Source organism: Anser anser (assembly GCF_964211835.1).
Source record: "Anser anser genome assembly, chromosome: 3".
Lineage (NCBI taxonomy): Eukaryota > Metazoa > Chordata > Aves > Anseriformes > Anatidae > Anser > Anser anser.
In genome coordinates this window covers 43,405,230-43,429,825 of record NC_139722.1, presented here as the reverse complement: position 1 = coordinate 43,429,825, position 24,596 = coordinate 43,405,230, and the positions used below count along the sequence as shown (strand labels likewise).

At 35.9% G+C, this 24,596-nt stretch overlaps 1 protein-coding gene across 1 annotated transcript; it reads right to left on the bottom strand.

Annotated features, from left to right (window-relative positions):
• Positions 1-446: 446 nt before the first annotated feature.
• UFL1 (UFM1 specific ligase 1) lies at positions 447-23,159 on the bottom strand. The gene is made up of 19 exons (XM_083830617.1): positions 23,001-23,159; positions 22,233-22,378; positions 21,473-21,501; positions 20,644-20,741; positions 19,678-19,792; positions 18,380-18,510; positions 17,755-17,813; positions 15,244-15,390; positions 13,865-14,040; positions 13,027-13,206; positions 12,534-12,654; positions 9,732-9,854; positions 7,261-7,381; positions 6,457-6,620; positions 5,055-5,185; positions 4,832-4,912; positions 4,006-4,091; positions 3,396-3,576; positions 447-2,685 (listed from the first exon to the last, which is right to left on the bottom strand). The coding sequence occupies exons 1-19, from the start codon at positions 23,075-23,077 to the stop codon at positions 2,479-2,481; spliced, it is 2,373 nt and encodes a 790-aa protein (XP_083686743.1). The 5' UTR covers positions 23,078-23,159; the 3' UTR covers positions 447-2,478.
• Positions 23,160-24,596: the final 1,437 nt, after the last annotated feature.

Below are 24,596 nucleotides of genomic sequence, written 5' to 3'. Positions count from 1 at the left end.
AAAAGACCTCCAAGATCATCTGGTCCAACCATCACCCTACTACCACTGTCACCCACTAAACTATGTCCCTAAGCAACAAGTCCACCCTTTAATTTCTCATAGGGAGAGGTAAAACCCACAAATTAGCATCATATTCAGGAAATTATAAATATTCTTTTTCCCTCTCTTTCAAGATATGTCTACTTCATAAACTAAAGACTGTTTTTCCATATCTAAGAGACAACAAAAGTATCTGTGGGAAGGTTTTCCAACCTGTGTGTCCTAGAATTCTTAGTAACCATAAAAGACCTCTGAATTTTAGTGGCTTTTTCTCATCTACTTAGAAGAATACACATATTTTTATAATTCTTATAACAATGGCTACCATATAGCAACTCTAATGCATGATTTAGTAGATTTTATAAGTTATTATTCCAGCATAAAACAGAATCAAACAAAAACACAGGGACACTCAAAGCAGCATTTTATATAAAACAGTGCATATAACTGACTGCTGTTTGAAAGCTGCAAGTCGCAAGATCATCAACCATTGGTTAAATCAACAAAATGCATTTTAAATACTTCATCATTTAATGTTATTAAAATAATTTCATATTTGCATACAGAATGTCATATGGCATACTATTTACAAAATAGATCCATGTTATATAAAATCGTTTACATTCAGTATAGGAAAATTGTAATTATTCTGGCTAAATAACAACAAATCAAGCCTATTCACTGTATGCAAACTTTTTCTTAAACAAAGCTGAATAGCCAGAACACTACTTTTCTCTTATTCCTCACTGTCCTTTATTGTCATCTAAGATAGCCTCCATCCAAAGAAAAAGAAACAACTACCTTTGCTTCTGCCTTACAACTGGCACACTGCTTTTGTCTTACAGTGGGTAAAAGATCAGAATTATGATGTGAACATCATTAAATATAATGTACTTTTATAATTTTTACCTTATCAAAATTAGCTCAACCTTGGTTAATCTGAGTTTCCATATGTGACCTCATCAACTTTTTGTTGTTCTAATTTCAGGCTTTTAGATAATTTTGATTAAGCATGTAGAATACATGAATGGTATTTGTTTTGCTGAAAAACACAGTATTTAAACAAAGTAGGACTTGCACAGAATATATTTGCTTTCTTTCATCATCAAAGAATTTTGGATAGTATGGGTGAACAACTTTTTCAGTGAAAAGTATGCTTTCTTGTCTTAGTACTCAAATTTGATTTTATGCAAAAAACTGGAATTACACATGTGAAACCAATAGGCCTTACTGAAGTAATACAAAGCTAAGAAGAATCTGATACAACCAAAATATTTCTGGTTTGAAAACGATCTTATTTTAAGTACAAATTAGAAATTAATTTGACAGTGTTATGACAAGTTTTATGTCATAAATAGTGGCAGAACTCTAATTTATTTAACGTACACATTTTTTGCTTTCCTGAATACATAAAGTACTTGTGAAAATAAGGCATGTAAAAAACTTGAGGGAAACACTTTCAACAATATTTAGCTATTTCAGCTTAGAAAAATCCATAACGTTTATGTAAAAATATCTTAAAAAGTTACCTTTCAAAAATTTTTTTTTAAGAACCTCAGGGTAAACAGAATACCCGAAGTTCCCTTAAGGCAGCTGCCAGAATGCAAGCATGTGCTTCAAACTGCGAAGGGAACTGGACTGAGAAATCAACAAGACTGCTGAATAACATGTGGTATGTTAAATACGGAAGGTGCAACATCATTTCTCCACCCTCAAAATATCAGTGCAAAAGGTTATTGCCTCTTCTGTCCCAATTACAAGTTTTAAATGAGCTGCTATTACGGATGTTAATACACGAATAGTATGGGTGTGCTGATTTTTGAAAGGTTTCAGTACCTTTAGAAACTCACATTAATACTGAGTCACTTAAGTTTAGGAATATAAACTTGTACTCAGTGTTTTTACTCTTGCGGTTTAGTGAACAGAAGCTGCAAATATCCAGCTTGATATCAAAAAGTAAATATGGCCTTTCATTTGTACACCATTTATAGCAATATTATCATTTCAAAACTAGTCTTTGAGATTGATACATACGCTTACATAAACTTATATGCAATCCTTGTATCACTATAAATCCAAATCAGAAGAGCATAACTAGAAGCATGTAACAGAATAGTGTTATATGAAAAATAACCATTTCTTGAGGTCTCATATGAAATCGCCAATTAAAAAAACAGTGTTTTCATACCCAAAGTGCCCACATTTGCACTCTGTCACACCTACATCTAATGCATTATTATGCGTGTTACAGGTATGCTGCAGTAGTACATAAACAAAACTCTATTTGTCACTATCACACAACAGCTGTGTACCCTGGCTGTGATTTGCGAGAAGCCAAATATTAAAAGTTTTTCAAACATTTTCTCCTATCCTTCCCCTCAGGATAAAAAAAAAAAAAATCTGACTATATCATGGATGTGGATGTACTCAATAATCATTTTATTCCTCTGTTACAGAAGATTTTCTAGGTCTGAGAACAAGATCTTTGATAGAGGTAGCGATTTCCTGGAGCTCTTTCCGAATGGCATCTGCTCCTTCGTCCTCTTCTTCTGTTTTGTCACTGTCCCCCTGTTCAGTCTTCTTAGTCTGACTGATCAATTGTTTCACTACTAATCCCTGGTATTTGACTAATAGAGAATGCTGATCCTGAGGGAAAAAAAAAAAAGCACAACAGAAAGAAATGTCAACATTACGGAGAAGGTACACAAACTTTTAATTAATTGAAGAATAAATGTTAAAACAATAAAGATTCTTCCATTCTTATGTAAAGGAGGTTAGCGATGCATCTATTTCCATCAAGTTATTTTGCAACCTAACCTAAATTCCATGGAACAGGTAGAAAAATGAAAGTATTTCCATGCTGAGGGAACAGGACAATTAACCACTGAAGCAGTAAAGCAATGCAGTTAGTAAACACCATTAGTTTTGGCTGATTAGATATAGAATTTGAAACTTTTTATTTTTGAAGAGGTACATCTTTTTTAAAACTGAATCAGAAAAGTTCAAAAGCATTCACGCTCTAGGTAGGAGAAAAGAGAGTTTTAAGAATTTTTATTGATTTATAACATTCCATAATGGATAGCTGACTCTACAGATAAAGGCAAAAGCTACAGAACAGATGGATGACAGATTTTTAATTTTATTTAAAAAATGTTGAAAAGAGATTTCTGAAATGATATGCTTGAATAGAAACACAGATCAGACAAACTGCATATTCTGCACATAAAGTAAAGATTAGACATGAAAAACAAAGGTGCTAGTGTTATACAGCAGGAGGAGTCAGTATGAGGCACAACTCTTTATGTTTAGTCATAGAAAAAAATGTGCTTTCCCGCTAAAAGGCTAGAAAGGAATACCTCTGGGATCTTGCCGCTTAGGAAATTAATGATCTGTGGTACAGATCTCCCTGGTGCATGAAGCATACAGTGGGTCGAAAACTGAAATAACAGTACTGATGTCAGGTGCAGAACAAGAGCTGGATCTTCTGTTACTTTTAGCTGTTCAATCAGAGCTTGTCTATGCTGAAACAAGACTTGCCTAAGAAACAGGAATGTATTAGATTAAAATATGTTTCCCATTCTGTCTAAAGCTCTTCTAACATTAATAATGCTATTTTCTCCTCTGATTGACCAGTTCTTGATATGAAACTCCACACTAAAAGGAAATTAAAAACAAAACAAAATGCACTGGTGTAGCTCAGATTTTGAAAAACTCCCTAGTGAACCTACACTGCTATGTTGTAGTAACCAGTCAGCCAAGCACGTTAGGTAAATACAAACTCTCCTCTCTGCCTTCTCCCATGGAATTAGGGCTGCCTTCCTTTGTATTTTTCAGTCAAACAGTTTGGAAAGAAAGACTGCCTCTTACGCATTCTGTGTGACTGCTACCAAACTAACCATCTGACACTTGTGCATCAACAAAGCTACATTTCACACAGTGTAAATAGAATAAATACAATTAAGGTACCTTTCTTTCTTTTTGTCTCCTTTTTTCACCATAATATCACAAATATCTGCTGCAGAATCAAGGTATGAAAGGAAATCTTCTAAACTCTATTAAAAAAAGTAATAATCTGTTTTAGCAGGTTACAAAATAAGCTAATTACTGTTCATAATTAATCACCCAAACAGATGACAATGAATACACTTGGAATAAACTATGTTAGGAAAAAAAGTATTTAATAAAAATTAAGTTTATCCATCTTCCAATAGTTCACGTATTTAAATACAAAAACTGTATTGTAATGTTAGTCTTAGAAATGAAATACTAAAAAGGAATTCATTCTACAGTTCTCTGTAGACTTTTCTTCTTTAAGAATAGCATTTTGCATGTAAGAAATAATAAATTGCGTTCCTTTATACTTTGACTGCCATAATCTGTTTTTTATTTTATTATTTTAAATACCCAGGAATACTAGTTAAAGAATACATGGGAGAACATCAGGAGCTTCAGGAAGTAAATACAAGAAACATCAATCACTTTAAACTGCAGATTCTCTCTCAGCTTTTGTTTTTCTCATCTATGCATAAAAGATACACTAGAGTCCATCCGGAAGCAAACAGCCAGGTGACCATCAGTATCAAAATGTAAGATCACCTTTTCACCTCTTAAAATTCACAGATATGAAAATGTACTTACTCTCACTGACTTACATACATTCAAAAGATGACTTTGCCTTCAGCATTTAAAGCAGCAGCACCATTTATGTACTACACTATGTCTTTCAGCTGTTTATTAACATAGTATCACCAAAACAGAAAATCTGAGCTCAAAACATTCTGGAATACTTTACCTTGCCATTCAGAGAAGTATGCAGTTTAGTTAAAGGACCTTTGGTGTCTTCTGGCAATTTACCTAAAATCTTAGTCCTGACCTGTATGAGAGAAGAATGGAAACAATCTGCAATACAAATTACTATTTTAACTGTAGGCATATTTGAACAGAAGATAATTAAATATTAAATAAATATCACTGATCTACTTGAGACTGGCGAAAAGGAACTGATAGCTGCGTACCTCACTTGTGATGGCAGAATAATTTTCTGTTGTCATCATTGAATCAGATGCTAGGAAGTTGAAAATAAGATTTGTAATGTCTGTACAGACAGTCTTCAACAGGTGCTTGACAAGGTTAGTCTGAGTTTCATCTGTTTAAAAAAAAAGAAAATTAAAAGTGGGAAAGTAACTTATTACAGCTGATTCATACGAACAATTATCACAACACTTCCTAAATCATGGACTCTATCAACCCAGAGTAGTACAAGAAAGTTATCTAGATACGTGAAGAGAATCTTCCCTCATTTACAGTTCCTCATTCCTCAGTGAAAATGTGGACTTTCGGGTCTGTAAGAGCATTTGAATGCACAGTTAGTACTTCAAAGGTGTATCTGTATGAACAAGAACTACTAATGAAGAAACACACTGTTGATTCTACCAATCAACAAGTAGAAGTATGAAAAAGAAAACTCAACAAGACAAGCAGTTAAATGAGCAGGCATGTGACATAAGACTGAAATAGCAGAATTTTAGGAACAAAAGAACCAGTGTACAAGAACAGAGGCTAATGGGAAATAACTAAATTTATTTCAAAACACATGAATACATTTATTTGTTTTGTGTGTGTTAATATTTCCTTTTGCTGTAGCTTTCCACAGGGAAAGTTTCAAAGAAAACTGAACAGAGCACAGAATCTTGGAAACATTTACAGCATTAGGAAGATGCTGTATATATATATATACATACATAAAAATAACATACATGTAATTTACATGTATTATACATAAACACATTATATATACACATATTTTATACATACACATATATATATATATACACATATATGAACAGGAGTTGGCCTGTTAGTAACTCAGCACTTCTGTTTCCAACCAATTTAAAAAAAAAAAGCCACAAGTCTTTGCTTGTAACAGAAGTCCTTTCTGTAACAAAATATAGGTAGCTAAAGATGACACATCACAGAGTAACCCACTGCAAAATGAATCTACACCTTTTTGAAAATGTACTTACAAGGAGAGGTTACTTTCAATACAAACCAAAAGAAGGTTGAGAGGGGAGTTCTCAAGAGTCAGGTGCTATTCAGTGTTTTCACTAGTTACAGGGGTGACAGAGTGAAGTCAGTTAAAAAAATAGTAGAGAGAATAAAAACTGAAAAGGGACACAAACACTTTGGAAGAAAGGACAAGAATACACAATGACCTGGTCAGAACAAAGACTGTGGATATGAAATAAACAGAATGTGTTTCAGTAAGTGTGCAGGAGGTCAGTTTTAGACATTATAAATACATCCCTAAGTTTTCATTTTCTTAAAATTGTTGTTCTTCTTTGACTCTGAATGTAGATTCTGGAATAAATTCAGCATACTTGAAGGAGTGCATTCATTTTAACTATATATTTATTATACCTGTGAAATGCTTTGTTCCTTTTTCAAATAACCGAATGTTGTTGTACAAGTTTGAGAATTCTTCCTGCAAGTCCTTCATAGTCTGTCTTCTGCTAGCTCCAGAGGAAGATGTTGAAGACGTAAAAATGGAACGCACAACTTCTTGATAGCTTTTTGTTAGAGGTCTTAGAACAGGGAAGATGAGGGAGAAAAAAAAAGAGTATTAAGCAAAGTGTAAAAATGTTGAAGGTTTTTCCAAACATACCAATAGAGAAAGCTATGTCACGACAGAGTGAGTGGGACATAAAAGCCAAAGAATGATGATATAAAGCAAGCCCATAAGGGGCTCTTATGGTCTTCTCATGTCCTCTTTGCTCTGAATACACACACTTATATCTCTCTCTCTCATGGAACATCTTTTAAAATAAATTATTCATCTTTGCTGACCTAGCTTACCATCCAGTTACACAAGTGCCAGTAGTGCCACAAAGGACAGGGGACATACAAGAGCTGTACACAAGATGGCACTGGTGAAATTCCAACACAGATCAGTGTAAGGGTGTGGAAATGCAACCGTGACCCTGAAATCTCTTCCTGACATAGGACACAGAACTTCCTACAGCTTGGCAGAAGCATTATTTCTCATTATTGTGACAGTACAGCTTTCTAATACAAAAGGAAGTATATAACACAGAGCTGTACAGAAAGAGAATATTGATTCACTTCCATCAGTATTTTTTTTCTAAACAAGAAAACAGAATCAAGAGAAGATTCATCTGAAATGAATCACAGACTTTCTAACTCTGTTTGAATTACAGAAGTTACCTTATTAGATGTTCAGCAAGTTCTGTAATAAGCTCCTCAGGGCAGTCTTGCATATGGGTCTTTAAAACATCCTGAACTTCCTCTTGGGTCATGAAAGGGAACTCCAGATGCTTATTCCTATCTGCAGTAGCCATAAACAACATTCATTGTCAAAACTCTATACTTAACATTGCTTTAGTTACTCTGTGGCATGAGACATTGAAACACCTCAAAGTTCAAACCTCCTCAGAAGAAATACATTACCAACAATGCAAAGAAAAAGATGACTATAGATGACAATAAAATTTTGTACATATGAAAAATTGATGAAATCTCCCTTTTGATCACAGTTATTTTCTGTTACGGACAACTTAAGAAATACACAAAAACATTTTGATAGAAGATTTCAAACTGCCTGGCCCATATATTAGTTCAGGAAGGATGACGTCACCAAGACCAAACAGATTTTTTTTTAACGTCAAAACTGAATGGAACATTATTACTTGAGGGATTTCACAAGTTATTTTTTAAACCCAGTTAGTAATGTAGACAATCATATAACAGAGAGTATCCTCAACTTGAGGTTACAGTTCAGGATTACATAGAATTTCAGATGGGATATAGCAAGAAAATTAAACCAGACAAGAAGTTCTGGTATTTTCTGGTATTAAGACCACTTTCTATGCTGCTTGTAAATGCATATAAATTATTGCACCTGTATTTTTTTTTTGGGCAATATATTAGGTTCATCTGCATGCTGCAGATGTTAGTTTTTACATATAAGAATGAGATCAGGATGATGACGGGGAACTGGCATTACAGGCATTACATATTCCAGCTGCAAGATAAAATAGGGTTATTCTGCACATAAGGTAACTGAATCAAAGGAAATCAATGATTCTCCCAATCGTGCTACAGTAGCAGTGAAGAACATACAAGACTATATAAAACAGATGGAAAGAAGACTTAGACCAGTTTTTGGAAGGGTGTTATTTATATTTGAATGGTTACATCTGAATTTATCTTGGGATTTTAGTTCATGAATATGATGACTGAGTATTTTTTTTCTCCTGTAAAAGAAGTAACTTACAAATGAAGTTAATCAAACAGCATTCATCACACACTATTTAATTCAGTCTATTTATTACAACACAGCAAAACTAGCAACAACTGTAAAACATGAAAGGTCACACACAAAAAAAGGCTGATTTAACACTGTGTTACTCAGTAACTCATCAATCTGGAATAATAACTTCATTTATATGTGAATTACAGGAAACTATGAGAGTGGTATCACCCAAAATTAAGATGCTGTGCCTCAAAACTTCAAATATGTTTAAAAGTGTTTTGCAGTCACTATTAGAAGTCTAGATACTACATATAAAATGGAAGCACACATCTGGTACTTGAATTAAATACAAAATACGTAATTATCACTGTTTCATTTACAGCCACTGTTTAATGAAAGTCTAACCATGTAGGCATCTGCTTATGAGGAAGCCTCCATGCTCCTTTTCCTAACAATCAGCAAGGAGAAATGGGCACCAGCACGGAGTGATTCAAACTCCTCCTATAATACACATCTAAAAATAGTCAGACTGATGGGCCTTCAAAATACCTACTTTCTGCCACTAAAATGTAGGCTTACAAAGGTAACTAGCTCAGATGTAGAAATCTCATTAACACAAGATGAATCCTATTTAAAAATATTAAAACTGTCTTTTTATGCTTATGAGGACTAATGTCTAAGTACCGTTTCAATGCTATAATTTGTTTAAGTTAACCAAGCTTTGGAACTGGATGAGAACTACTTTATTTATCATAATTCAGCATGAGTTAAGAAACCCACTACAATACCCCTATCACAGAATCGCAGCATGGTTGAGGTTGGAAGGGATCTCTGGAGGGTCATCTGGTCCAACCCCTCAGCTCATGCAGGGCCACTGAGAGCTGCTTTCCTAGTACCATGTCCCAATGGCTTTTGAGTATCTCCATGGAGGGAGACTCCACAACCTCTCTAGGCAACCTGTGCCAGCACTTCATTATCTGTACAGTAAAGAGTGTTTACTGAACAGATGAAACATCTTGTGTTCCAGTTGGTTCCCACTGGCTCTTGTCCTGGCACTGAGCACCACTTAGAAAAGCCTGGTTCTGTCTTAATTGCACCTTCCCTTTAGGTATTTATATACATTAATATCATCCTGAAATCCAAACAATTTCCTACATAAAATCAAAATTTAAGAATATCTGCTTTATTTTCCATTACTTCGGTTTCTTTTTCAAAGACTAAGTTATACTATTCAATGAATATGTCCATTTCACGTAAATAGCAGTATTACATCCATTGATATAATTCTAACTGAATAGTATTCTCATATTCTTTGATATTTTACCTGACCTTACCAACATAGTGGGGAAATCAAAGATGATGAAAAGCAAGTGATATAGACATGTCTCTATGAATAGATAGTGCCCAAAATAAAATGACGTACCTGTGCTAGTTGTTTGTGACTCTTCATCACTGTCAGCATCCTTCCTTCCTTTCTTCTTGGTTTTCTTAATCTTGATCTCTCTAGCATTACCACCTCCTCCTCCTCTCACACTTCCACTGCCCTCTGGTGGAGAATTACTTGCTTAGTTCACAGTTCCAGCACTTAAAAGTTCACAATATTATAGTAATTTATCTGCAGTACTTGTTAAAATTTAAATTAAAAAAAAAAAAAGCCAACCTGTCTTGAAAGGTAACCTACAATACATATTCCAAAATACTAGTGTCGTAAGTTTAATTCTTAAGAAAAAGAAAAGCATACTAAGTGAAAGCTTCATTTAAGCCAGTGTCACAAATAGACACAAATACTAACCATGTATGCTATTAAAAAAAACCAAACACAATAATGTCTTTTTCCAGATGAAAACAGATGAAATACTTATTTCAATTTTGTAATGGGAGATTTTCTATTGGCTGAAAATAGCATTTTACTAAACATTTAGCATTTTGTTCAGTGATGCTGAATAACCAAGTTACTCAAAAATATTCCAGATAATGCAACTTTGTTGACTTTCAGAGAAATAATCCTCCACAGTAAGCATTTATCCAAAATATTCTTGAAAACGTGCATTCAATTAACTAGAACACTAAGTTTTGTTCAACTGTTCCATTGCTTCACTGTGAAGCAATGAGATGATCCAGTTCCGACACAAAACAAATTACTTAGTTCATAGGTGCTGTAACCCACGTATTTACACTGCAGATAGCTTACAAAACATTCCCTCTGCACCATGTAAGTTGCTTAGCTGTTTGCTCCCTTTTTCATTGCTTGTTCCCTTGTTTTTTGACTTTAAGCTCCAGAATAATTAGTTCTATGCATGCACTAAGTCTTCAGAAAGTAATTATTTTTCCAGTTAAATATAAGGTCCAAGTTTTCAAGTTACTATGTTACCTAACAGTACTACCACCATTTGAGAAAAGGAAACACAAGGGCAAGATGCTACTACTTAGAAAGCTAACTGCATAGCATTACTTTACAGGAACAACAAACTCGTCTAGTAGCATCTAGCAGCGCATTGTAAGATCTTCTGAGTTTCTGACCTCTCCATAAAACAAGAGTTGATGTTTGTGAAGTGTGCAATGTATTAGTTATTTTGAAAGCAAGCTACTTTCATCCTGCATTTCACTTGAATAGCCACACTAAAAAGCCACAATCCATAGTCAGGATCTCATTCATAGAGCAATGAAGAAAGTGAGACTACAACTGGAAAAGAAGTCATAGCTTATGACAACAGGATGGACTGTAACCTACAGGAAGGACCATTTCTCCAGCGTCCATATATACTTATTTGTAAGAGACTGCTACAAATGGCATTATAAGTGGACAACTGACAATTTATCTTGAAATCACTAAGTACATGGCAGAATCCATATTTGTACCAGTGGCGTTAACACTTAGGCCATGCCAGGTTCCACTTGCACAGCAGACATACCTGCACAGACAAGACCTTAAGGCAATGTGACATCGGCCACGTTTTGCCATTATGCAGCAACACCTAATCCTTAAATCATGATTTTGAATGTTGTGAGGTAACACACGTAACAATCAATACAAAAACACTTCAAGGTAGTCTTGCTTTTTGTGCAGCAGATGTTATCTGTGGATATGAACAAAACTCCAAATGGTACATGCTCAGTAAAGACTTTAATCCTCAGAAGGCTGGAAACTGAAGTCATTCTATTTATGACAGTTCAATTAAAGTTCAAGCTTCTCTACTTCAGATACGGCCTAGAAAAATCTGCTGTCTCTTGTGGCAAGAGTAAGTTTAGTTTCCATGCCAACTCAGTCATGGCCTTTTTAAGAGTAGAATCTTATATTTTATTTTTCAGATGAGTATATTCAATTAAGCTAGATGCATCACTGCTCTAATTCTGTTGCTTTCAATAACATATAAAACTCTGCATGTGGTTCAACATAGATTGCTCAGCTGTGCCGTGGCAACACAAGAGTCATGTAAAGTCTCTGGAACTGAAAATACAGTGTTTAGTCCGAAAAATGTTTTAAAAACTAGAAAGATTTCAAAGGGTTTTTAAAACTACATATTTTTATTCTCCTTCAAATTAAAATTTATTCCAATCAGCCAACAGACAAGTGGAGTAAAGCATGGAATTAATTTAACACACAATATACCATAAAGTAAATTGTGTGAAACTCCAAATGACTGTTACGTATGCAAACATAAAATTATTGGCATGGGATTCTCAAAAAAGAAGCATAACATTCTCAATAAAAAAACAAAACACCTTAGTATCTCATTTCTGAAGTTAGACTGAGTGATTTTGGAAGTAATTTCTGAAGACTATTAAGAAATATTTTAATTTTTCTGGATCTCTGAAAGTGTAGAGAGTAAGAGCATATCTGCACTGTGTAGTAAAAAATGGTACAGATGTCCCTGAGCTGGTTCCACAAGACCTCACACACAACTCATTCTTATGTGAATATACCATATACACAAATAAATGAACACGGATTCCATTTCTAGAGCCATGTGCTTTGTGCTGGACTAACTCAGGATTTCTTTATGGTACTTCATCTGTACTTTGAATCTGAAATGAGTTCTCAAGTACATAGCTCAGATACATCCACAACTACAGTATAATCATGACAAGTGGTTGGATTGTTTCCTAAATATCTTCAGCAAAGGACTGGAGGAAACTAATGGACTACAAAACAGAATAACTTCATATTTAAGTATTTGTAAGGCTAAACATTTTTTTTTGCACAAGCAAAACATTGATGCTTTACCTGTTGCCTTCTTTCTTCTTTCATCTTTTTTGTCTTTTTTATTAGCATTTGAATTTTCTAAAACAGAAGCCTGTTTTAAATCTTCTTCAGTGATTAAACGAACAGGGTTATTTTTCATTTCCTACAACGAAGAACATGAACTTAATGGGAAAGATACAGACAGCAACAAAAGATGCATACAGGAATGTTTAAGCCATTTAGCAATTTCAAAGTATACTAATCTAACATGATGTTTTCCAAGATCAACACGTGAAGACACATTTAGTCTTCTCTCTAAACTCAGTATCTGATCATACTGTTACTGTGGTGTTCCCTGAGCAAGACTGGATATACACTAAACTGCACCAACTGCATACACAAATTCTTTCCTCATTTTTTGCTTGTCTTCTTAAGCTGTATTTCAGATGAGAAGTAAAAAGATGGTAACAGCAAACAGAAAGGCAAACTATGCTCCAAAACTCAACGTAGCATCTTGACCGATGAAAAACTGTACCTTTTCAGCCTTCTGTTTCATCATATCAGAAAATAGATCAGTACAGCTGCTTAGAAATTTCTCACTGACCACAATGGTGTCACTGAAGACTAAACCTGAAGAGTTTTTGTTCAGAGATCTCATCACTTGTTGAAGCAAAATTCCAGAATCTTCTACTGACAATGAACTTGGCAGAAGAGTCTAGGGTAAAGAACATCAAAGTTATTTACATACATAGTGTATTCTAGAATAGACAGACATACACGTGTTATGGATAAATAGGACTCACAGATTTGCTGTTAGCTACTTAAAATATATTTCACTTATAAAATTAAACTAGTAATTTAAGAGTAAACACTATTTTAAATCTCCTAACATCCCAAAACATCACTGCTACTTCTGGGAAAAAGCACACTGATTTCTTCAAAATGCAGCTCAAAGTGATACTCTAAGGCCTAAAATAAGGATTTACCTAGGACAAAATGGCTAATATCCCTTACTGAACACTTACATATACTTACTGAAATTTACATAAGACTTCAGCTTAAGGCTTTTTCCAAAAGAATACAAAAAAAATATATTGTTCTCTAGCAAAAAACATTAGCATTAAATTTAAAATGAAAAGTTAGTCTTATGTATCTATCAAGTGAATACTGACATGGCCTTCCTTTGCTTTTGTTCAGACCAATGTAAAGGAAAATAATGTTTTTTTTATATTTATGATATTTTGTCTGAATATTTTTGTTTGACAACATGGGATTTACACTAAACATACATGTAGCTTCAATAAAATATCATCTGACACAAAAATAAGACAAAGCAGATAAATCCAACAACAACAACAGAAAGGATCACTTACTGCTACATCTATCCAGGTTCCAGAACTGATTGCTTCTTCTATGGAAGCTTCAACCTGATCCACAATTTCTTGACCAACACAAGCTGTTCTCAGAAATAAGAGTTTTGCGGACTTGTATCTTTTTTTAATGTAGCCTGCTGGGTCAGGGATTCCAAGTCTGTATAACGCATCAAATTCTATAAAACAGTTAGAAATGTGTTAAGTTTAAATATCTTCTTATACTATTCATGCTACTTACAAGATCTTATGTAGCAATTTTCTAGAAAAGCAGGAAAAAAAGAATTACGTATAGTTTCTATATGCATAAGTGCAACTTCAAGCTGATGCTGACCTAAAACTTGCTTCAATACAAGCTACAGCTAAACGCAGTCGATAGAAATATGAAGAATAAACCATGGACATGACTTCAGTCCAAGTTTTGGAAAAAATGCTTTTTTCAGATTCTTACACCACTAAATTTATCTTTCCAATGACATCTTCCCAAATCATTCTAACATAGCATTAACAATATTTACAATATGTAAAATGTCAAAATCTTATGTTTTCTAAAATTAACCCAATATACTCGTAGAATTGTTCAGTGCCTCACAAGCAAAGCATTTAAAGCATTTGGCAGTTTAAACTTAGATGTTCTAAAAACATTCAAAGACTCTGACGGATACTCTATTAGTTGAGCAATATTACGGAAACACTTAAAAGTACTACAGTATGTAGAAAAGTATGTTGAGCCTTTTCAAAATGCAAGACATTTTCCAAAATGCAGGATTAATAAATGGCCCTCTGGGACCATAAGGGTACCCTCCCCTTTTTATTCAGGTCCACATTTTCCCACAGCTCCCGTTTTAAACCACCATCACCAGGCATCAGTCAGCTTTAAGTCAGATAGACATATCTGGATTCAAATAGGACATGAGTGTTATCCACTCCAGTTCTGCAAATCTTACTGTCGAAAAGGTTCTTCCTGTGCACTGCATGCTTGGCTATCAGGACAACCAATAGTCAAAGTTTGTTTGCAATCTAGATACCTGACCTAAAATTCCCAACTATGTGGGCCAAATACAACCACCTGAAAAGTCCACCATAAGCAGTCTATTTAAGAAATGTTTCCAGAACAGTAATAGAAGTAGCATTTTTAACACCATTTGTGTGAAATAAAGTTACTGTTTAGCAGTATGGTTCTCTCTGCTGAAATATGGTTCCTTCTGCTGAAGTAACACATAATTATAAGCAAGACAGTCTTTTAAAAGGAGTATCAACTGTACTTATTACCACTTATACTTGCAAGGCTTCACACTAGATAGTACCTATATTAGAGTAAGACTAAACACCTATACTAACTTTAGAAAGGTATTTTATCCAAGAGAAAAAAGATTAATTACCTAAGTAACCATTCTGCTTGAAAAAGGAATCCACCCAGTTGCTTTGTGTTCTGGCATAAATGTCTGGAACAAACACAGCCTTATCCTGTTTCCCACCAACTACAGTGCCTTTTAGACGACCAGTGTTAACAAGTTCTTCTAGCACAGCTAAAAGAAAGAAAAACAAGTGAAGCGACATTTTCCACTTTGATGTATCCATTAATCTAAACATAGCAATTATTTTCCCCGTTTTGTTTCTTCTTTTCCCCCTAATTAGTTTTTTTTTTTTTTACTATTAATTGAAAGATACTAGAGATCAAAATGCAAGTGCTTGTTCTAATGAAACATTACCAAGTTCTATCCGTTATTTTTAATGCTTCTAAGAATTTCTTGACAAAAGCTCACAAAATCATACAATGTTCTGAAAGAGTGAGCCACTGTGGCAGGATCAAAAGTCTCTTTATTCAACATAGGTCTGGACAGTTTCAGCCTTTAAGAAACGCAGTCATAAAAGGCTTGTTCTCTGGGCAGACAATACAATATAAAAGTATTTTATTAATAGTGTTCTCTTTGCATTCACTGTTTGCATGTTAGACAATATGGAAAATAGATCTGAACATACTAAAAAGACATTAAAAATTGCTATCTAAAATGCATAAATGTTAGCACCTATCATACGGTTTACAATGAGTAATTTTATAATTTTACCATCTTTACGGTTTACAATGTTCACAATGTTGCTAGTAATAAACTCCTTGTAATGAACAAATATTGCTTACAAAGAATGTACTGGTATCTGGTAGAACCAAAGTACTAAACCTTTCTTCATGCTAACTATGGCATTTTCATTCCGTTAAAGGCACATGGGAATGTATGATCTGGCTCTTATGAAAAGGGAAAAGCAGAGCATAAGTCACTAGGTATATTAAAAAATAAAATAAATCAACTGCCAAGTTCTGCAGCAGTTTTGTCTGGAAGAGGCAAAACTCACAACTGCTACTTTAAAACACATTGATAATAACAACAAACATAAAAGACAAAGAGTATAAATAAAGTCATTGAAAAGATATTTTCAAGTTTCCAACATTTGTGGAAAGTTCTAGTGAAACATTACTGAGTTCTATTGATTATTTTAATATTATCAATAATTATCAATTATTTTCCCTGTCTGTGGCAAGGGGGTTCCCTGCTCACGGCAGGGGTGGGTAGAATTAGATGATCATTAAGGTCTCTTCTAATCCAAACCATTTTATGATTCTATGAACTGAAACGTTATCTCTGAAAAATGGATCAAATGAGCTCTGGCAATAAGTAAAAAGTTCTTTGAAACTTATGAAACATCAGAGGGAATGAAATACAGTAAGAAGTAAAGAAAAAGATGAACTAACTCATTAAAAAAAAGGGACAGTACTAGAAGCACACTTAGCCACTGTGCTGATTGTTGGTGACAGGAAAACACTCAAACTTCAATTCAAATTAACATTGTACATGAGCAATACATAATCATGTACTTGCAGAGCCTGTAAAAAGGCTAACTGTATACTGAAATTTGTTGCCTGCTGCAACATTGCTATAATGCAGTTTAGCAGATTTCCCTTTTAACCTACAGACAGTTGGGCAGCACATTCCTAGAAAAAATGAAACCTTAAATTGATTATATGAAAGCAGGTTATTTATATGATTTGATTTAACTGCTAAGATTTTCATTTGTAATGAAGAAGCTTGTAACAAAGCAAGAAGGTAAGCAGAGATTTTCCTGTGGAGCTCAAGCATGCAATGCCCCGAAGGCAAAAAGACTCAGAAGAGAGAGATTATCTTTCATGAGAAGAGATGGAAAACCATTAAAGGATTCTGAACAGCTGCAACACTTGGTCAGCCAACACACAAGACTAATGATGCTTGAAGCATCATCTTGAACAGATGGGAGGGGATTCCTGGTGGTCAAAGAAAAGCTGAAATATTAGAAGTGAGAAACAATTAAGTACTGCCTACAAGTTTCAGCAGTTGGATAGGAAATCTTTATGATTTTCTATATAAAGAGCTGCAGAAAATAAAGGTAAACAGTTTAAGAGTATGTTTTATCTCTCAGCATATAAAGACATTTAACTATGACTATAACAAAAGCTCTGCCTCTGCTATCAGAGAGAAAAGTCAATAAATAAAATCCAGAGCAGTTAATGCTGTTTGGATACATAAAATCTGTCCCCTTTTGTGCGCTTCACTGATAAAATTGCCAGTAGCTAAGGGCAAGTAACGAAACAGATGACAAAACGAGTACTGTACTTCTTGCATCATCCTGCCCCCAGAGGCATTTCATTACTATATGCTTTCATTGCTTTAGATACAGAGAACATCTCTTCAGTTACAGAGAGCACAAAATGTTTAATGCTTTTTATACTAGAGAGAAGCATACTGTTCTTTACTCCAGAATTAGTGGTATATACTAAAATGCTTCTTTGAAAGTGCACTTCTGGTAAGGAAGAATCTATGAATTAACTAACAAAAATACAAAACGGTCTGAACAAAACTCACAGTAAAGTAAATGTTCTTGAAATCCGTACCGAGTGATCAAGTTACTTATTGGTGTAGGCCTTGGAAAAAAGAAAAACAAAACAATGTGACTAAATGACCCGAAATGGATGTGGAGAATCTAGAAACAAGCGGTTATTCCAGATAGACAAAACTATGTAGTATCTTCGCCCCACTCTGCTACACTGACAATTAACACAGGTTACAAGGTTTTAATTGTAAATTACTACAAAATTATAAGATATAACAGAGCTCTGGTAATTACCGTAAATGACATTTTTTTCTTCATGCAAGTTGACACACAAGATTTTTAATCTATTAAGAAACATTTCCTATAGGAATGTTTACTGGGTAGATGTTAATACAAAACTGACTGGGGAGTCAGGGAATGACAGTAAGGATAGATATTCTCCAAACAAACAAAAAAAAACCCATTGACCCACACCTTCAGTCAAAAAATGTAAATGTGTCTCAGTTATACTTTCCTTGCTCTCCCAGAACTGAACTATACCTAAAGAAAGCTATCCATGAGTTTCTTTTCTTTTTCAGTCTCAAGTGAATTTGGTTTGTAAAGAACTATGGAAAAAAAAAAAAGTTTTAATATGCGGTTGCAGGTGCTGCAATTTACCGAGTAATTGCACTGAAGAGACCACGAATGCGTGCTCGATGCCGGGAAACAAAGGCTTCTGTGAAAATCACCCCATGGTTTTCCTGGTCTAGTCGTCCGTGAATAATTCTACCCAAACGCCTGGATAATGCCTGTAAATAGAAGCAAGGATGACTGATAAAATTGCAGATAAGCAATGTTAAACAAAAATGAATTCAAAAATCTGTATTAACAGATAAGCCAGATAGTTTTGCTGAAAAAGGCAAAATATTCCGAAAGGAGGACTATTGGAAATTATTAGATATATTAAGAATGTGTCTAACTATATGTATGTTGATGCCATTGTAGCCCACATTTCAAATCAGGGAATTCAGCTTCCCTAATAATGCTCTCTTCTGTCTGTCTTAAAGGGATTACTATGTATGCATCCAATGTTGACAGAAAACTTTGCAAAAGAAATGAGGTTTGGAGATGCACAATCAAAACTAAGTTTTAACCTTTCTATTTATTTTGTATGAACTAGAGGCAGAGAAATACACTAACCATTTTTTCAAACAGTCAAGAAGTAAATTAGCAACAATAAACACAAAAGAGGTTTTCATAAATGTGCAAAGTAAACTAAACCTTCAGCATTGCCCAAGAAAGAAGGAAAAACCATATAATAATTTTCATTTTCAGAAATGTTTTTTGTAGAAGCTAGCCATCTAACAAATGTTAGAGGAATTCTGTTCACAAATTAAGAGTCAGCAAGTTGTAATTAATATGACTGCTCACTTAATACGCCACAGAACTACCCTTTGAAAAAAGTATCTTCCAAAAAATATCCAACCTTGACTGAAAGTCCCCGATTCTCCCTAATCCTTTTAAGTACTTAAGATAGTCATTTAAAGAAGTAAATAGTTTTTGTGAATGTCTGGCTTCAGATTCAAAAAAATATGTTTATTTTACCTTTCTTGAATAAACTGAAAAGTCTCTACCACTGTATTTCTGCCTCCTGGCTAGGTAATGAGACTGATGAAGTTACCCTAACATCTCTCTAATATGTCAAACAGTGAAATTTTCAGATCTTCCACTAGTCTAACACATCCTTCTGTTCCTAACACTCAAAAAGACCCTGAAGAAATGTTGCCCAATACTGAAAAGGCAAACATCAATCTCAATCTGTCAACAGCTGTCACACTGCAACCTTTACATAGTAATTCTTTTCTGCTTAGAATGACAACCAGCCTGTCACAATTAAAGCCACGGATACTGCAAAGATGACAAAAGAAGGTGAACACAATTGATTCTACGTTTGATAAGTTGGTGGGTTCCATCACCTGTGTCAGGAAGTCTCCTGGAAGGTCATATGCCTTGCAGAGTTCGGATACTGTCACCTGGCCAGTTTCCTGTAGTTTATCATTTATTTCTTCTGCTAATTGGTCTAGGTAACTCCTTATTTAAAATGCAGGGAAAAAATAAGAGATGAAATTGATGTGAAATTCAAAGTCAACCTGTTATCCACATGCACTTCCGCTGCTGAATTATTAATTGGCCTGGCACTATACCTCGTTCTAGTGCATATTCTCAAAAACAAACTGAAAGTTATTTTACTTGAATAAAAGAGAAAGATGCCAGTGAAAATGTGTGTTTTTAAAAGCCTTGTAACCAAGGCAGCTAGTATTAAAATTGGTCATTTACCTGCTTGTATGAATCTGCCAAAAAAGAAGAAACAGGAAAACATTTTATGACAATGAGACTTAGAAAAAGGGCTTTAGTAAACATAGTACGTCTTAATTATTTCAAGAGAGCCAGGAACTACACATTCTTTGCCAAGAATAAATCTTGCAATGCAATCAATAATGGAGACAGCCGCATAACAGTATTACTTCAGTGTTTGTTGGTGTGTTGAAAGCCACAAAATAACTCATACATCTTAGGCTTGTGAGGTAAAGCAAGAGGTGGGTGAAAATGAGAGGGTTTGTCAACAGCTGAGGCAGACAGCGAGCCCACAGAACAAATGAGATCTGTCTCCTGAGCACAAAGACATGAAGAAGTAAGAAATAAAACCTCTGAATACTGGGCAGAGACATTCAGAATGCCTTTGCCCCATGGCTTCAGTGAATACCTTCAGACTGGCCTCACTAGCCATTTTGAAAATAAACAAATCACCAAGCAGCTGTAATAACAATCAAGAAAAAATGTATTTTGCCTCAGAAACAACAAAGGCTGACTCTCATTGTTAGCCTGTGTTTCAAAAAATAGAAGAGATCTAAGTTATACATGCTGCTCCTGAAAGCACTCACTCATTTATAAGTTGTCCCAGCACAAGCTGAATAGCTTTGTCTGACTTAACGATATCATTAGCTCTGTTTTCAATGTGCAGAAGGTCCACATTTATTATCTAAAAAAAAACACAAACAGAAACCAAAACTGTTATAAGAATTTTAAATTGAAAACCATTCTTAAACATCGAGCTATTATACTTAAATATTCTTATGTCCTAAGAAAAGCTGCTTTTATTTTTTTCTAGTATTGCATACATATACTGCAAATCTGTGATTTGGAATAAAGCTGCATTGGGTAAAAATACTCTTTGCAACTGTGACAAGGTTAATAGAAAGCTATGCAATACAAAATTGCATAAAGCTATGAATAGAAAATACTAAATTGTCTTTCAGAAAGGTTTTCTGATTCTAAGTAATTTTTCTCTAGCCAGAAGGGAAAATTAGTCACAGAGGAAGACTACTGGAGGATAAAGGTTAGTGGAGACAAGAGATTAATGTAGGAAGAGGGAAGATCCAAAAAGGCATGCAAAGTTAATTATGCATGCTCCTGCAGTTTTAGATTTAAATGGGAAACAATTCTTTTTTCCCCTTAGTCTGCAAAGGAAGAGTCCACAAAAAAATCTGTATATTTTGGTGCTGATTTCACAGATCACAGAGTATCTGTAAGTACAAAAGAACTCTACATAAAACAGTAAATGGATGCGTTAAATGATCTGCAGTACTCTGACAAAGGTTACCGGCTCGTCATAAACTGTTCTCTTATTAAAAAATGAGTGTGACTGATGAAGTCCACATTTACAACAAACATGATAAAAAAGAATATACTTTTTTATTACTAAAAAGTTACCTGTTGCAAGTCAACAATGTTTACTCGACCTTCAAAAAAAAGTACAAACATACTTTTAGTATATAAAACATATTTAAACAGGTTTAAAATACAGCATAGTCCATTGTGTACAGAACACTTCACTACTTTGTAAACCAATTAAACCAATTTCAGCTTTAAATATTGACAAATCACAGAAATCACTGACAGTAAGTGCAAGATATCCCATGCTGTTCTACACTATGGCTTTGCTGACAAACCAATACAGAAACCCCAGAAATAAAAATCACTTTTTCAGCTCCCTCCTGACTGGTTTTGCCTTGATGCTGATCAAATTTGACCACTAGTCCATAAGTATTAACACAGAGGCTGTCAAGCTTCTTACCTTTGCATAATGCTACTGTCAAACATCAGCAACAGTAATTTAAAAACATTATTATTACAACTAATGATGTGAACAGAGAATGGTTTTGAAATTCTGAGTCCTGTGCAAACATCTGGGCCAGATACTAAAATGCAAAATTCCCTTCAAGTAGACCAATTGCACCTCAGAAATTCTACATAGGCGAAAAAGAATCAAGTAACGTATCTTGATATTCTTAATTAAAGCCTAATACGGATTTGAAATGAAAAATTAAATAAACAAATTCAGATGTAGATGAAGCAAGAGGGAGCACGATCACTTTTTTGAAACATTATAGGTACTGAAGAAAACTATCAAATTTGTTCTGTAGCCTTCAATATTAACTTCCAAGAGGAGGAAAGCAGATGTGACACTTACCACCACAAACATGAAGCTCATCCCGGATCTCCCTACTAATCTGTGCTGGCGTGACATACTCTTTTCCATCCAGTGTATGCACTACTTCCAACTGCTTTTCTGCAATCAGTTTAGTGACGATTTCTATACAGTTCCGTTCCGACAACCTATCAACAGCACAAAGAGCAATCGGTTATTCCAAGCACTCGCTAACTTCAAATGCGCATTTTAAAAATACTCAACAGAGGGAATAAATTGATTACTTGCTGTTCTGTGCATTAAATATTTTTTATGACAGTCACTTTGTGTTCCTACTTGTCTGATGCCCCACAACTCGCCCACACAGCTTTTTGTGTGCGAGTCATCGCTGGGAGGTGATTTCCACTGCCCAACAGCTGTCAGCCCCTTTCGCAGTAGGATCGCACCTTTCTGTGAACGCAGACAAGGCTGCGCTTACAGGCTTTGTTTACTACCCTTATATACTTCTTTATTACTTCCTTTTTTATTTATTTATTTTTTTTAATATAATCGAGTTCTGGGCCACAACCTTAATTACCCAACGACTGCTGACAGATCAGAGCGCTGGGCCCGAGGATGTTTACCGGCCGAGCCTCAGTGTCTCTCCTGGACCTAAATACAATCCTGGGGACCCCCCCGCACCCCCAGAACCCCAACACCCCCACCCCAAACCTCCCCCCCTCCGTGCTGCCGGGCCTGGGGGGAGGCCGCGGGGCGAGGCTCGGGGCCCTGCCGGCGGCGGGCTGCGGGCACCGGTGCGGCCCCGCTCACCTCTGGGCCACCTCGGCGAACTGCGCCCGCTGGAAGTCGGCGGCCAGTCGCCGGATCTCCTCCCAGGCGGCCGCCATGGCCGCCCTCCCCTTCCACGTCGGCCCGGCGGGGCGAGCTACGGGCAGCCAGCGCGGACAAAGCTCCTCGACGCAGCCTCTCCTCCCGGCCGCCCACAGCGCCCCCTCCCGGCCCGGCTGCCCCCGGTCTGCGGGGTTACATTTATTTATTTATTTATTTATTTATTTTTTTGAGCCCGGAGAGCGTAAATTAAACTTGGTTTAACGCGCGAGCCAGGCTTTTGGGGTGTTTGTGGGAACGTTTATGGAATTAGATGAACGACACTACTGAAAAATTTAGGGAGGCTCAGAGTGGTGTGTGAGGCACACAGCCTGTACAGCTGCTCAGTGGCAGCTCCGTCAGGCAGTGAGCCCAGTTTGTGTGGCTGTTGAAACAGCGGCCAACCACGCATTTTAAGGGCCCCTTCTGCCCTTATGTGGCATCGATTTGTCAATGGTAGTGACAGAGAACATGGGAGAGCTGAGTGTGCTCCTCCTTCATGCCGGCTGGTGAAGGGCCTGGAACAGAAGTGCTATGAGGAGCAGCTGAGGGAACTGGGGTTGTTTAGTCTGGAGAAGAGGAGGCTCAGGGGAGACCTCATTGCTCTCTACAACTACCTAAAAGGAAGTTTTGGGGAGCTCGGGGGTGGCCTCTTCTCTCAGATAACTAGCTATAGAACTAGAGGGATTGGCCTCAAGTTGCGCCAGGGGAGGTTCAGGTTGGAAATGAGGAGACATTTCTTCTCAGAAAGAGTAGTCAGGCGTTGGAAAGGGGTTGCTCAGGGAAGTGGTGGTGTCGCTGTCCCTGGGGGTGTTCAAGGAAAGGTTGGACGTGGTGCTTAGGGACATGGTTTAGTGGGTGACATTGGTGGTAGGGTGATGGTTGGACCAGATGATCTTGGAGGTCTCTTCCAACCTTAATGATTCTATGATCAAAGCTGCCCGCTGTCAGCATGAAATGTTGTGTGGAGATGGCCAGCCCCTGCCCTGGGCAGCCGATGCTGTGCTGCTGGGGCTGTGCAGTTATCCACCTGTGTTTCCTGATGGTAAATTCCCTGCGTGAACATACGAGATGGTACTGGCACAGTAAATTATAACAGCGTGTTTGTGGTGGGCTAGATACATAGCTTTGGTTTTGCTGGCCATTTGCTGCGTGAGAAGAAAGTGGAGACAGGATTCATTGAGCTAGGCATCTGAAGTTAGCAGTTAAATTCTAGGCTCGGAGCTCTTCATAGGCAGTGAGATAGTCTCATAGGGTGAGATAGTCTCCTCAAACTGTTGTGTAGCTCTTCCTATCAGGAAAGTACAGTACTACAGTATTCTAAATATTACTGATTCCAGAGCCATGATAGTTATAGAAATGCTTTTGTTTCATTGTTGAAGGTATATAAATGAAGCGTGAAGATTTTTATAGCTTTGTTGTTAGTAAAGGATTAAATAAAACTTTATGTAACTGTTATAATATTGATTGTTGGCCACATTTATTGATACAATACCAAGCAAATAATGTCATATGATGGCCATGTACAATATTACATTA